Consider the following 11,632-nt stretch of genomic DNA (forward strand, 5'->3'; position numbering starts at 1 on the left):
TATATTCTCGATAATAGAGTCCGACTCGAGCCTATGAAGGACTGAGTCCGTTATATGTGCTCTAGGACATAAATCAGTACGATATCCCGTTAAGAATCTGTGGAAGGGGAGCACACGTACTGAAAGCCCCTGGCGATCATGTCCGGGAATCTGTTTATAACGAAGCCTCCATCTTTGTGGATTTGGTGTATGTAGGCATTGATCTCCTCAGTCGCGGCTGAGTCTTGGAAGGTTACCTTATTAGTTAGTAGGGTCCATGTTACAAAACGAGAAAAGGATTTACAATATATCTCGGGGCCATTATTCGGTATGTACAATGTGCATGGGATCTTTGATAGAGGGAATGGAAAGAGAGAAATAGTCAATTCCTTATATCCTGTCTATGACCTTTTGACTATATATGCCTGTTTGGGCCAAGAATGCTGACGTCATGTATGGGGGACCTCCACACACCAAACAAACCAAGTGGCAACTATTACATCTATACTCTTGAACTGGATCTATTCGTGAGGCTGTGTATACCCCACCGAGTCGATATCCAACAAATCTAAGTGGTCGATATTTGAATAGTGCCTGGTTCGTCGTTCTGTTGAATCCCCAGGATCACTGCCCGTGACGCGTACCCTCGAATACATCAGACGGACGTCCCTTTCCCAAAATGGCTGGTTTATATCCAGTTTCAGGGTATCGTACTGCGCCACATGTCCAACAAATAAGACATTGCACTCTACCTTGGTTTGAACTCACATATATGAATATATCTGAAATAGAGGCATGAGTCGCTGATCGTGAAGGAAATCAGTAATACTTGTATACGTGAGGTAAACAAAGGAAAAAGGACCCAAGGAGATCTAGGGTGTATCGGGTGACCGAGAGATGTTATTGTAGAATATTCAATCCTTGGGATGACAAGAGCTCCGTGAAGTTAACCCAAGCCCGCTTACAAGAGGGATCCTTGGCGGAACACCCACTCAACCATCGCAGAGCCTTTTGGACTCTTTGCAATGACTCTTCTCTTTCACCCGCTCTCATTTGAGACTGGGTGAGCAAATGTGTTATGAGCACCACGGTGCTCTGCGTGAGATAGTGGAGAGTACACCACCAAGGTGAGCAACCCAAGAGCCAGGCGATGTTTGGTTCATTGGGTAAGAGATCAAGCATTTGACTCGCTACGTTGAAGCAGATCGTCGCCATCGGGGTGTCAAGACCAGTGGGATAGACTTCACCGCACATTTGAGAATGGAGGGCAGGATGCGAAATGACGAGTTTGGTTGAATAATATTGGAAAGCCAAACTCGTGCGTTGACGGACAAAGGCTCGGTCATCTCTGGTTTCCATGAAACGATACATCGCAGGGAGCCGAGCAAACCAGTTGTCGGCGGCACTGTTGAGCGATGTCATGGCCAGTTCGGTGTCGTTTCGTGATTTTCGTCCCGCTTCGGGAGAATACAAAATCTCGATTGCTTCTCTCATCACAGCTGCCAAGTCAATGGAGTAAAGTAAGTACAATGAGACGTTAGCCTGGAGATGCGGGCTGGTTGATGCCTGCTGGGACATGGATGGGGAAGGCGAGTGGGATAGACGATCGTTCGGTTCAGTGGAGGGATCGAACGAGAGTAAAGAAGTCATAAGACGACCTCTGGACCCGATGTCCATGATAAGCCTCATTACATGTTCATCTCGGAAGTCTTCTTCCTTGTAAGGCACTGGCAAAGGGGTCGTGCAGTGTTCCTGCTGCATTCTGGGCATGCGTCCAGTCATGACGCAGAGTAGGATGTCCAACAGGTACAGCGCCCACCATAGCCGGTATCTGGTTTCTTTGGACACATGCGTGATGCTGGGGCATTCGCTACGAAGATGGATTCCCATCGCGACTGCCGACTGTATTGCAATGCCACATTTTCTCCATGCCCTAAACCAAATCAGTGGCTAAGTAAAGGCTCGCGGTATTCAACCTACCTATTGGCCTGTCCGACGGAAAGCAGGTAAAGGGATATTAGCCCCTCTACCTGTGTCTGCTGCAGGTTGGGACCCTCCAATAGCACACTCTCGCTAGTGTGTAATAGCCAGGCACGGGAAAAGTACACCGCGTGGATATTGTGATCGAGCTGAGGTTGGTCTCCGGAAAGCTCGAAATGTCTTGCAGCGATCGCAAACACCATGTTCAATAACGCCATCCACTTGTTTCCAGGGTGGGTCGTTGATTGTGAATAGAATGATCGACACTGGCTTAGAAAAATTGCTTTTCCAACGACGGGGAAGGAGGCGTGCGCAACCTGGAAGTATCTGTCCACGAGTTCATCGGCGACGGCTTGTGGGGGATATGCGAAGACATCTAGGTCGTTCATCGGCTGGATTCCGGCATCATCCATAAATAATGCACAGGATGAAATCGACGGGCGGGTTGGTTCCTCCAGTTGGCCGTGCGGTCTGGAACTTCTCTGACCGACCAAGCACTTAAGCCTGTATAGCCATGCCGTTGCTGAATGTTCTCCTACAAAGCCAATCGCTTGTAGTGAGATGTCTCCATTAAAGTCCTCCAGGGTGTGATCAACGTAGGAAAGTGTGCGGCTTGACGAGTCTGCCTCATCGGGTAACCTGGCGGCGGTCGGCGACGACAGGGAGAGACTAGATATCTATGGGTTGTTAGATTGATTAGAGATCTGATCTTGGTTCGGATCATGGGGTCTTCGCTCACTTTTCCGAGAGCTTGGTCAACAACTTTGGCCAGCTCGGTGTCGAACTTCGGATAAATATCGCGCACGAGAGATTCGTAGTGTTGGAGTTGGCTCGTGATGACTGTGAGTTGTCTAAGTGCTTGGGTAAATATTTTGGGCCACCATATCCAGGGAGGTCACAGACCTAGCATTCCTCTCTCGTTTCCCATCGACGTAGACGCAAAGCACGTTGGCCTCCTGACACCGGATGCAAGAGGGCCGATGACCAGAACACTTGTTCTTCTGCTTGCGACAATTGTGGCATGCTCGACTGACTCGACCATTACTGTTTGCAAGTGGGGGCTCGAGTCGGGGAATGGCCACTTTCGCGTTCATTGGCTGTTCCCCGGCGATTCCAGGTGTGCTCCAGGAAGGGTACGCACCGAAGACTGTCGACTCGCGTGGGGTCAAAGCGGAGGCTTCGCTGCTCTCGAACTCAGCTGTGTCGTAGATGAGATGATCATTATCATTGTGAGGGGCAGATGGAAGGGGATCAGACCGCGAAGAGTGACGAAGAGATGGCCTTCCGCTCATTACGACTTGGCCGGCTATTCATCGTTAGTGCTGAGTCCTAAGCGAACAATAATAGGAAAAGTGAGACGCACAAACCAACGCGCTTGTGATGAGGCGGGAAGAAAAGCCCCCTTCAGCAGTGAAATATCCCTGCCAATGGTGGGAGTATTGATGGCCGGAGTATAGCTTGTAACAAGTCTGTTTTCACAGGAGATATGGCACCTGTGATTGGCGGGCTCACTCTCCCGGTTGAACATTGTTTGGTACGATTGGTACCTGTAGTTTACCGAGAGCCTAACGGCCCACTGTTGGCTCATTCAGTAGAGCCATGGTATGTGTTAAAGTTGCTGGAATTATTTGACGCTAACATATTTTCATGTGTTGGCTATATTTCAAGGATAAAGTACTGATTAAAACAAAGCGAATAGAATGAATTCCCATGAGTTCAAACATCTCCAACACCAAGTCTTAGTCGGTAATATTGTAACCTCCCAAGGTCGAGCCCCATATGATGTATGCTTCACGCTGAATGGTTGCTAAAATTTCCAGCCAATCAGAGAGGAGTATGTGGGCCAGATTTCCAGAATCTGTCCAATAGGAACAGACGATTCTACATTGTCAGTTTTATATCATTGCACCCATGGATTGCTTCACGCCCTGAAAATAAGCATCATTCACGTGGACACCGTATAATACAAGTTCGTACTCAGGGACATCCGGCATGCCCCTTTTTTCACATTTTTTTAGCGGGTCCACCCAAGGTAGAGATAGTATGGTTAACCTCCCCTTCTCGGTTGACCAGAGTGAACATCGTATCCATGTTACCGTGATAGTCAATTGTTCCTCGTTCTGGGTGCGTCCCCTTTCGATAGAAAATAAAAAATAATGTCATGAACATAGTATCAGGCGCATTTTTGGTCTGATTGACATGACCACGTGACAGCCTGCATTTGGGTCAAGTCCTTGCATATAAGCGTTAGTTAGTCAAGGACTTAATGATAAATACTAATTAGTCAATTATCTGCCCATTGATAGTAATTATGTATATCTTTTTAAACGTATCTGGCGGTGTAAATACATAATTCAAGGTGGGTATACATATTTGACGGGATGCTTTCATGGCTATTGTTGAAGATACTACTGGTAGACGAGATCATGCAGGTGTGCTGGGATCACCTGGGATCCTATAATTAACATACATATGTAGAGTATACGCAAGAACATGTAGATTAAAATGTCTACATGTAGAGATGAAATAATGTTGGGATACATACAACATATGAAATTTCTGAAAGTCAGTTCCCAAAGAATACCGTATTTCTAGTGTACGAAACGTATTCTGTATAATATATATCGAAGGAATACTGATCACAACTGTCAAAATCCCGGCATTTCGGTTCTTAGCTTCTTCCCGAGGTCCCAGAGCCATGGATGGCCAGGTGGGCAGCCCCGGCTTTTAGCATTACTAAGAGGATCAGGTGACCTAAGAGATCGAAACCGCTATCAGCCTTATAATTCGCTCTAACAGGCCACCCCTGTGCTCATCATTGCTACGATCTACGAATCTTTGCCTAGAATATAGCTTGTTGCCATGTCGCGCTTTTTTTCAAGGCCACTCCTCTACCCACCTCATCGCATATACCCCGCAGTTTCTCGATGTTTTACCAAGGGCCTCTCCATGTGTTCGCGTACCTCATTCTCTAGCCTAATTCCTATTTAATCCGACATACAGGTATAGTCAAGATAACTGATTGTGATGTGCGATTTATGTCGGTAAGAAAAATGACAAAGATATATTGCCGGAGATGTCTATATCGCACTCAACTGGTTACATAACTAAGCATTCATGATCGATGACATCATATGCTATATATCACACAAATTCAGCTAAAATTTATCCTTGTAGCAAGGGCAAGTGCGGACAGGAACAATGTGTTCAGGCTCAAATTTCCAGACTCAGTGCATCCACTTTGTATTGTCAAGGCACAGCTTGTGTGCCAACGCACTTGAAAAAGTGGGAGCTGTGTGCCAAGACTGGGATTCTGCTGGGATAAACAGGCAACCCCTGGCCAGGCCCATTGTGAGATTGGCATAGGATGTGGGGAAGTGATGGCAGTGGGCAGTTTTGTTTGTACGAGATAGATGATAGGTCGAATTCTTGTAGCGTCGTCATTAGGTAGTCCCATTTCCCTATCGATGACGTAGCTCTGGGGAAAGCTTCCATCATCCGTCGATCTTGAACTTTCCTGTGTTTCTCTGCAATTCTTAAATTCTCTTTGATCATTCCTCTATTCTCGGTGAAGGCGCACTCATCTTCTACAACATCGTACAGTCAAAGGAAATCATCCCTATAGCTAACTGAACAACGATTCATTTCCTTTCCTTCCACCAGCCGAGATGGCTACAAATCAGCAATCCAAGGCTCCGCAGAGCCATCGGGTTGGGGAGCATTGGAGTGGTGCCAATCCCATTCCAACCATTAGTCACTTCATGGAACATATCGATGCCGAGAAGAAGGAACGAGATCGCAGGATAGACGAAGAAAACAGAGCCAAGAAAGAAAGGGCCACACGTGAAAAGGCGCAAGCGACCTCTAAAGAGCAACCAGAGCAAGCTGGACAAAGGGATCAAAAAGAGGGAGATGCTGTTGCTCATAAGCCACGCGAAGTGTCTCAGGCCAAGATGCGTACCGTGACAGACCCAACAACGGGCAAGGACATCGGTGTCGAGGACCTAGACGAGACGTCTATGGAACCTGTAACTAATCCGATGGTATGTGGGATTATCTCGAATAATCGTGAATGGATTCTAATTCATTTGCAGTTGACGGTTCCGAATGCAAATATTGGGAAACCCACGGTGAGTTGTCTACAGAGTGCCTCTCACCGGGCAGACGGCTAACACGTATCTCAGGATATCCAAACAAGTGCCGACCAAGACCTTGCAGAGTATAAAGAAAAACAAGACATCACCGCACCCCCGATCCCATCGCCGAAGGCACGACCTCCGATGTTCCCATTCGGGGAGAAAAGACGAATGTTCTGTTCCACCCAACGCCGACTGTGTCATACCAGCCCATGTTTGATCCATTGCAAAAGCGTGCGACGACCTTATGCATTGGCATACCTATTGCCATCATTATATTGGGCCGGATGTGCGGAGGATCTCTTTGGGGCCTCATTCCCTTAGCCGCCTGCATCACTAGTGGAGTATGGCTATGGATGCAGGAAGTCATTCGCAGTGGTCGAGCAATGGAGTGGAGCAGTGAGCAACTTCGCGGCCAGATGGTAAGTTTTCTAGTGTATCACCTTGCTAACGGATATAAGTACTGATTTTGTTCAAAAGGCAACTGCCAACCTTCTTCCTGAATCTGTCGAGTGGATGAACACTTTCCTCAGTGTTGTGTGGGGACTCGTTAACCCTGAGATGCTGACACCTGTGGCCGACACCATTGAAGATATCATGCAGGTCTCTGCACCCAAGGTTGTAGAGAATGTTCGCATCGCAGAAATCGACCAGGGCAGCAACCCACTCCGAATTCTGAGCATGCGCTCTCTCCCTGACGACCATGTGCAGGGCCTGAAGGACAACATCCATGAGGAAAACAAGAAGAACAAGGACCCGCAGGAAGCTGCTGCTGCCGAAGAAGGAGGGAGTTATTACAACTTGGAAGCCTCCTTTGCCTATCACGCAAGCCCAACTGGCCAGAGTGCCTCGTCAAAGGCACGCAATATGCATATGCAACTGGTCTTCTATCTTGGTATTCGAGGCTTGTTTGGTGTGCCATTTCCCGTGTTCGTGGAGCTGATCGAACTTGTCGGGACTGTCCGCTTGCGCTTCCAAATGATGCCCGAAGCACCGTTCATGAAGGATGTGACTTTCACTTTAGTTGGAATTCCCCACGTCAGGGCAGGCTGCATGCCAATGTTCCGAACGGGAGTGAATGTCCTGAACTTACCCTTGATCTCCAACTTTGTCAACTCGGCCATTAGTACCGCATGTGGCATGCTTGCAGCTCCCAAGTCAATGACCATGGACCTTGGTATGATGTTGACAGGAGACGATATCCACAAAGATACTTTGGCTCTGGGTGTCATGTGGATTCGCATTCACCGCGCTGTCGGCTTGAGTAAACAGGATACTCGCGGGAGTGAGGGTGGCGGCAGTGATCCATACATAAATCTGTCCTTCTCCAAGTATGGCAAGCCGATGTATTGTACACGTGTTATTACGGATGACCTCAACCCAATCTGGGAAGAGACTGCTGCCCTTCTTGTGACACCGGAATTGATCAAGGCAGATGAAAACCTGAGCATCGAGCTCTGGGACTCTGACCGCAACACCGCGGATGATATTGTCGGCAAGATTGAGTTACCTATCCGTGAGATGCTTCAGCATCCCAGTCAGATGTACCCTCAGGTATCGAAGCTCCAGGGTATGGATGAGGGCAGTGAAATGCCCGGTCAGCTGCATTGGGAAGTTGGATACTTCGGGAAGCCAAAACTCCGCCCTGAGCTGCGTACTGATGGCATGAAGAAAGACCTTCCTGAGAACCTAAGAGGCAATCCGACTTTCGAAGATGAAAAGGGAGCTATCAACAACGACGAAGAGGATGCCGTTATGCATACACCACCTGATCCAATCTGGCCCAGCGGCATTGTGCACATTGTTGTGCACCAGATCGTCAACCTTCAGCTTGCCAATATCAAGGGCAGTGATGGCAACCGCAAGGGAAAGGAGTATGAGCCAGCTAAGCCATATGGCGAGAACACAGAGGAAGAGGGTGAAGATCTCCCAACGAGTTACTGCAAGGTTATGTTGAACGATCAACTGGTATGTACCTGTAGATACATACCCAATTTCCGATACTAACAGCATGTTTCAGATATATCGCACCCGTGCAAAGGCCGTGAGCTCCAAGCCTATCTTCAACGCAGGAACTGAACGATTTGTCCGCGACTGGCGCTCAGCCGTCGTGACCATCACCGTCCGAGACCAACGCTATCGCGAGCACGATCCCATCCTTGGCGTGGTTCCCCTCAAATTGTCCGATATTCTTCAAACCAGTTCACAGGTGACCCGCTGGTATCCCCTCGATGGTGGCATCGGGTTTGGACGCATCCGTATCTCTCTTTTGTTCCGTCACGTGGAGACCAAGTTGCCACCTCCGATGCTTGGCTGGGATGTTGGCACCTTTGAATTTGCTGGACAAAGCATTATCGCGAAGGGCTTTGGTCGACACATTAAGATCAAGATGCGCACCGGTGGCAGCGTTGGCAAGGTCACCCGGCACAAGTGCCACATGCAAGGCAGCGATGCGACATTCGATACCTCCGACCAGACATTCCGCGACTCGCTACGCATGCCCGTGAAGCACCGATACCGCTCCCCAGTGGTGTTCGAGCTCCATAACCAAGGCAAGCGAGGTCCGGCAGCATACTCCGTTTTGTGGCTGCAGCATCTTGTCGACAACGAGGAAACAAACATCGACCTTCCCATCTGGACGACAAAAATGGGTGCTCGCTTGACGCAAAATTACGTCACAGAGGAAAACTGGAAAGCAAAGCAAGTACCTGGACTCGAAGACTTAACAGAGGTGGGACGTCTGCAATTCCGATGCAAGTTCTCGCCGGGCATTGACGAGTCGCACGAGCGCTTCGTGGTCGACAACGACTCCCGTGAGACGTTCGAGACATGGGAAGCATGTTTATCACAGGGTGTCCGTTCCCGCACCGTGAACATCGAAGTTCCTACAGAAGTGCAGGAAAAGCACGAGCAGTCTTTGATCGACGGACGGGATATCTTAAAGCAAGCTTCGCCTGCTGAGCGTCAGCGGTGGATTGACCATGATGGTCGAGACTGGAGTGGTGCGTTTGGTCAAGACCCGCGTGCCTATACCGATTCCATCGGACGCAAGGTCGCTGAGCCTGGCCACGACGTCCCTCGCCATGACCCGTACACCCCTCCTCCACTTAAGGATCAACCTTCTCAGCGAGACAGTTTCCAGAGTGGAGAACACCACGACGAGGACACCTCGGAATCAGATGAGGAGCTCGAGCCCTTGTCGAAGGGGCCGTCGACTATCAGTGGCAGTGCTGGAGCTTCGTCGTCTTTGTCTCAAAGCAATATGAGTACCAGCCAGATAAACAGGGCGAACAAACACAGTGAGCAGCGACAGCAGCGCGGTCTCATGCAATGGCGGCCTGCGCGGAATGCTGCTTTCGCCAAAGATGAGGCTAAGTTTGCGCTCCGTAAGATGAAGAAGAAGATCGGAGCGGGTGGCCTGACTGGTCGCGAACCAGATGTTGAGACGGAGACTTGACGATGTATGAATGTTTTGTATTTGTTTTAGGCGCTTTGTATGTTATTTGCATTGGCATGAATTGGGTATATAAAATGTGAATATCCATTATTTACTGTTTAACCACGAGTTATTGAACGCTCATGACTACCATTCACTACCATCATGTACCTTGCGTACGAGATGCTTATGAAATGTACATCTACTACCTTTGTCCTAGTCGCCCTCAGGTCCCGTATACAGTGCTCATATGGAAGGTCGTCAGAGTTCAGTCTCTAGCTAATATTGAATGAAACATATTTAAAAGACTCGATATCACGCCCCATAGAGTGAGAGAGGGGATAGGAGAAATGGAGTCGAGTATACAAATGACATATCCCTCCATGGGGGTCATATGGATTGATATGTATACGAGAGGAGCAGTGGATTCCTATAAGCCAGCGCTAAAGTCTAGATGGTCACCTGGGCAGTGACTGCAGTTACCTCGGGGCCTATACTATAGCCATTAAGGAGATGTACCACATGCCAGCGTGCCCGAAACACATTAAGGGCTAGCGTCACAGGTATCGCCCATTCAATCGTGCAGGACAAGATTCCTTATCGCAGGATATATGTTTCGTCGTCAGTCAAAAAGCAGGCTATAGTATGTGTTGTGACCTGGAATCACGCAGCGAAATCTTGTATTGTAAACGCGAGGAACCTCCAGGGCTTCCAAGGCCATTGTACAGTTATGAATTGGATCCGTAAACTTTCTTGCCAGTCACTCGCTGTTTGTCTTGCGGTGCCTTACCAGATTGGAAGACGTGGATACATATATGTATACATCGGAAGGATATGATGCTTAATGCATAGAAAATAAGATACTGGAACTCAGCCAATGAAAAAAAAAAGGAAAGGAGAAAGGAAAAGAAAGGGCGCAGATGCGCTCAAAGCCACCCGATAACCCCAAACAGCGCCTCTATACAACATGATTCGTGGATATATGCATCGCTATTGTTATGCAAAGAAAAAAGAAACGGCGTGAAAAAAGATTATGAAAGAAAAGAAAGAAGACATCAAACATAAAACCATGAATAACATAGCACTATTCATCACCAGGTGCAAATTCGGTGGATACTCGGAGACACTCAGATCCAGAGGTGCCCTGTGCCGCGTGCAATAATGAGACATTCTCGGGGCCATTGTTCGAGGCCGTATCGACGGGCCCGAGAGTCCATTTCCATTCCCTCCGCCGCTTCGCCCGACCCTGCCGGGGAGTTTGCGGCGTAGACGACCCATCAGCCTCGAAGCCATCTAGCAGAGCCACCGCCCGAACCTGACGCTCTATGCGCATGGTGCGGCGCTTTTTGCGTTCGGTCTTGGAGAGCGACCCACGCACGCCTTCGTCAGCACTATCATCGCCCGAGCCACTTGTCTCTGATGATAAGGACGGGCTGTTATCTGAGTCCTCTTTTTCGCCTTCGAGGTCCGAGAAGGGGGCGGGGCGTGTCTCAGGTGGGGTTTTGGTGTCTGCCTCGATTTGCACTGCCTCCTCCGTTACGAGATCGAGGTGTTGCGCGGTGTAGCGTTCTGTTCGGATCTCTTCCTCCAGTGGGTACCGGTAGCTGACTTGTTTCTTTGCTGGGAAGAAGACGCGACGTGAGCTCGCGCCGTTGGGTCCGTTGCCGCCCGCTGATATGGAGCCTGATCGTCGGCGGGTTGAGGGTTCTAGTGGGGAGTTGCGCAAAATGCTGCGCACTCCGATGGGGAGTTGGTAGGGGCTGCGGTGGTTGAAGATATTATTGTTCGGGTGGAGGATGTAGGGGGAGGTCGGTTTGTTGTAGCGGGTAGATTTGGAAGGGGAGGTCGCTGAAGATGGGGATGCGACTTCATAAGCATTCTTGAAGGTGTTTCGAACGGTGGGAGATGAAGCTGGTGCGGCTGCGAAGGAGAAGGATAGGCCGGTGGTTGAAGTGCCGAATGTGCGAGGGAGAGAGGTGGTTTGAAGGGTGAGTTTTGGTCGGGAGGTTATTGTGGTTGTGGCATCTGGCGACAGACACGACATGATGAAAAGTAGAGAAGAAGCAGAAGGAGGAGGATAACAATAACAAGGATAAAAAGA

General features: G+C 49.1%; 3 protein-coding genes across 3 annotated transcripts; 1 reads left to right on the forward strand and 2 right to left on the reverse strand.

The window, feature by feature from the left end:
- Positions 1 to 879: 879 nt before the first annotated feature.
- On the reverse strand, positions 880 to 3,251 carry N7489_011294 (uncharacterized protein; the record flags this gene model as incomplete). The annotated part of the gene is made up of 4 exons (XM_056717043.1): positions 880 to 1,912; positions 1,960 to 2,636; positions 2,699 to 2,810; positions 2,863 to 3,251. 4 exons carry the CDS (start codon positions 3,249 to 3,251, stop codon positions 880 to 882), a joined length of 2,211 nt encoding a protein of 736 aa, XP_056564665.1.
- Positions 3,252 to 5,627: 2,376 nt separating this feature from the next.
- N7489_011295 (C2 domain protein) lies at positions 5,628 to 9,552 on the forward strand (the record flags this gene model as incomplete). The annotated part of the gene is given in 6 exon segments (XM_056717044.1): positions 5,628 to 6,002; positions 6,054 to 6,089; positions 6,144 to 6,178; positions 6,196 to 6,517; positions 6,576 to 8,063; positions 8,116 to 9,552. The coding sequence occupies 6 exon segments, from the start codon at positions 5,628 to 5,630 to the stop codon at positions 9,550 to 9,552; spliced, it is 3,693 nt and encodes a 1,230-aa protein (XP_056564666.1).
- A 1,063-nt stretch (positions 9,553 to 10,615) lies between these two features.
- Positions 10,616 to 11,575, reverse strand: N7489_011296 (uncharacterized protein; the record flags this gene model as incomplete). The annotated part of the gene is made up of 1 exon (XM_056717045.1): positions 10,616 to 11,575. The coding sequence occupies one exon, from the start codon at positions 11,573 to 11,575 to the stop codon at positions 10,616 to 10,618; it is 960 nt and encodes a 319-aa protein (XP_056564667.1).
- Positions 11,576 to 11,632: the final 57 nt, after the last annotated feature.

This window comes from Penicillium chrysogenum (assembly GCF_028827035.1).
Source record: "Penicillium chrysogenum strain IBT 35668 chromosome Unknown utg000005l_segment0_segment0, whole genome shotgun sequence".
In the NCBI taxonomy this organism is placed as follows: domain Eukaryota; kingdom Fungi; phylum Ascomycota; class Eurotiomycetes; order Eurotiales; family Aspergillaceae; genus Penicillium; species Penicillium chrysogenum.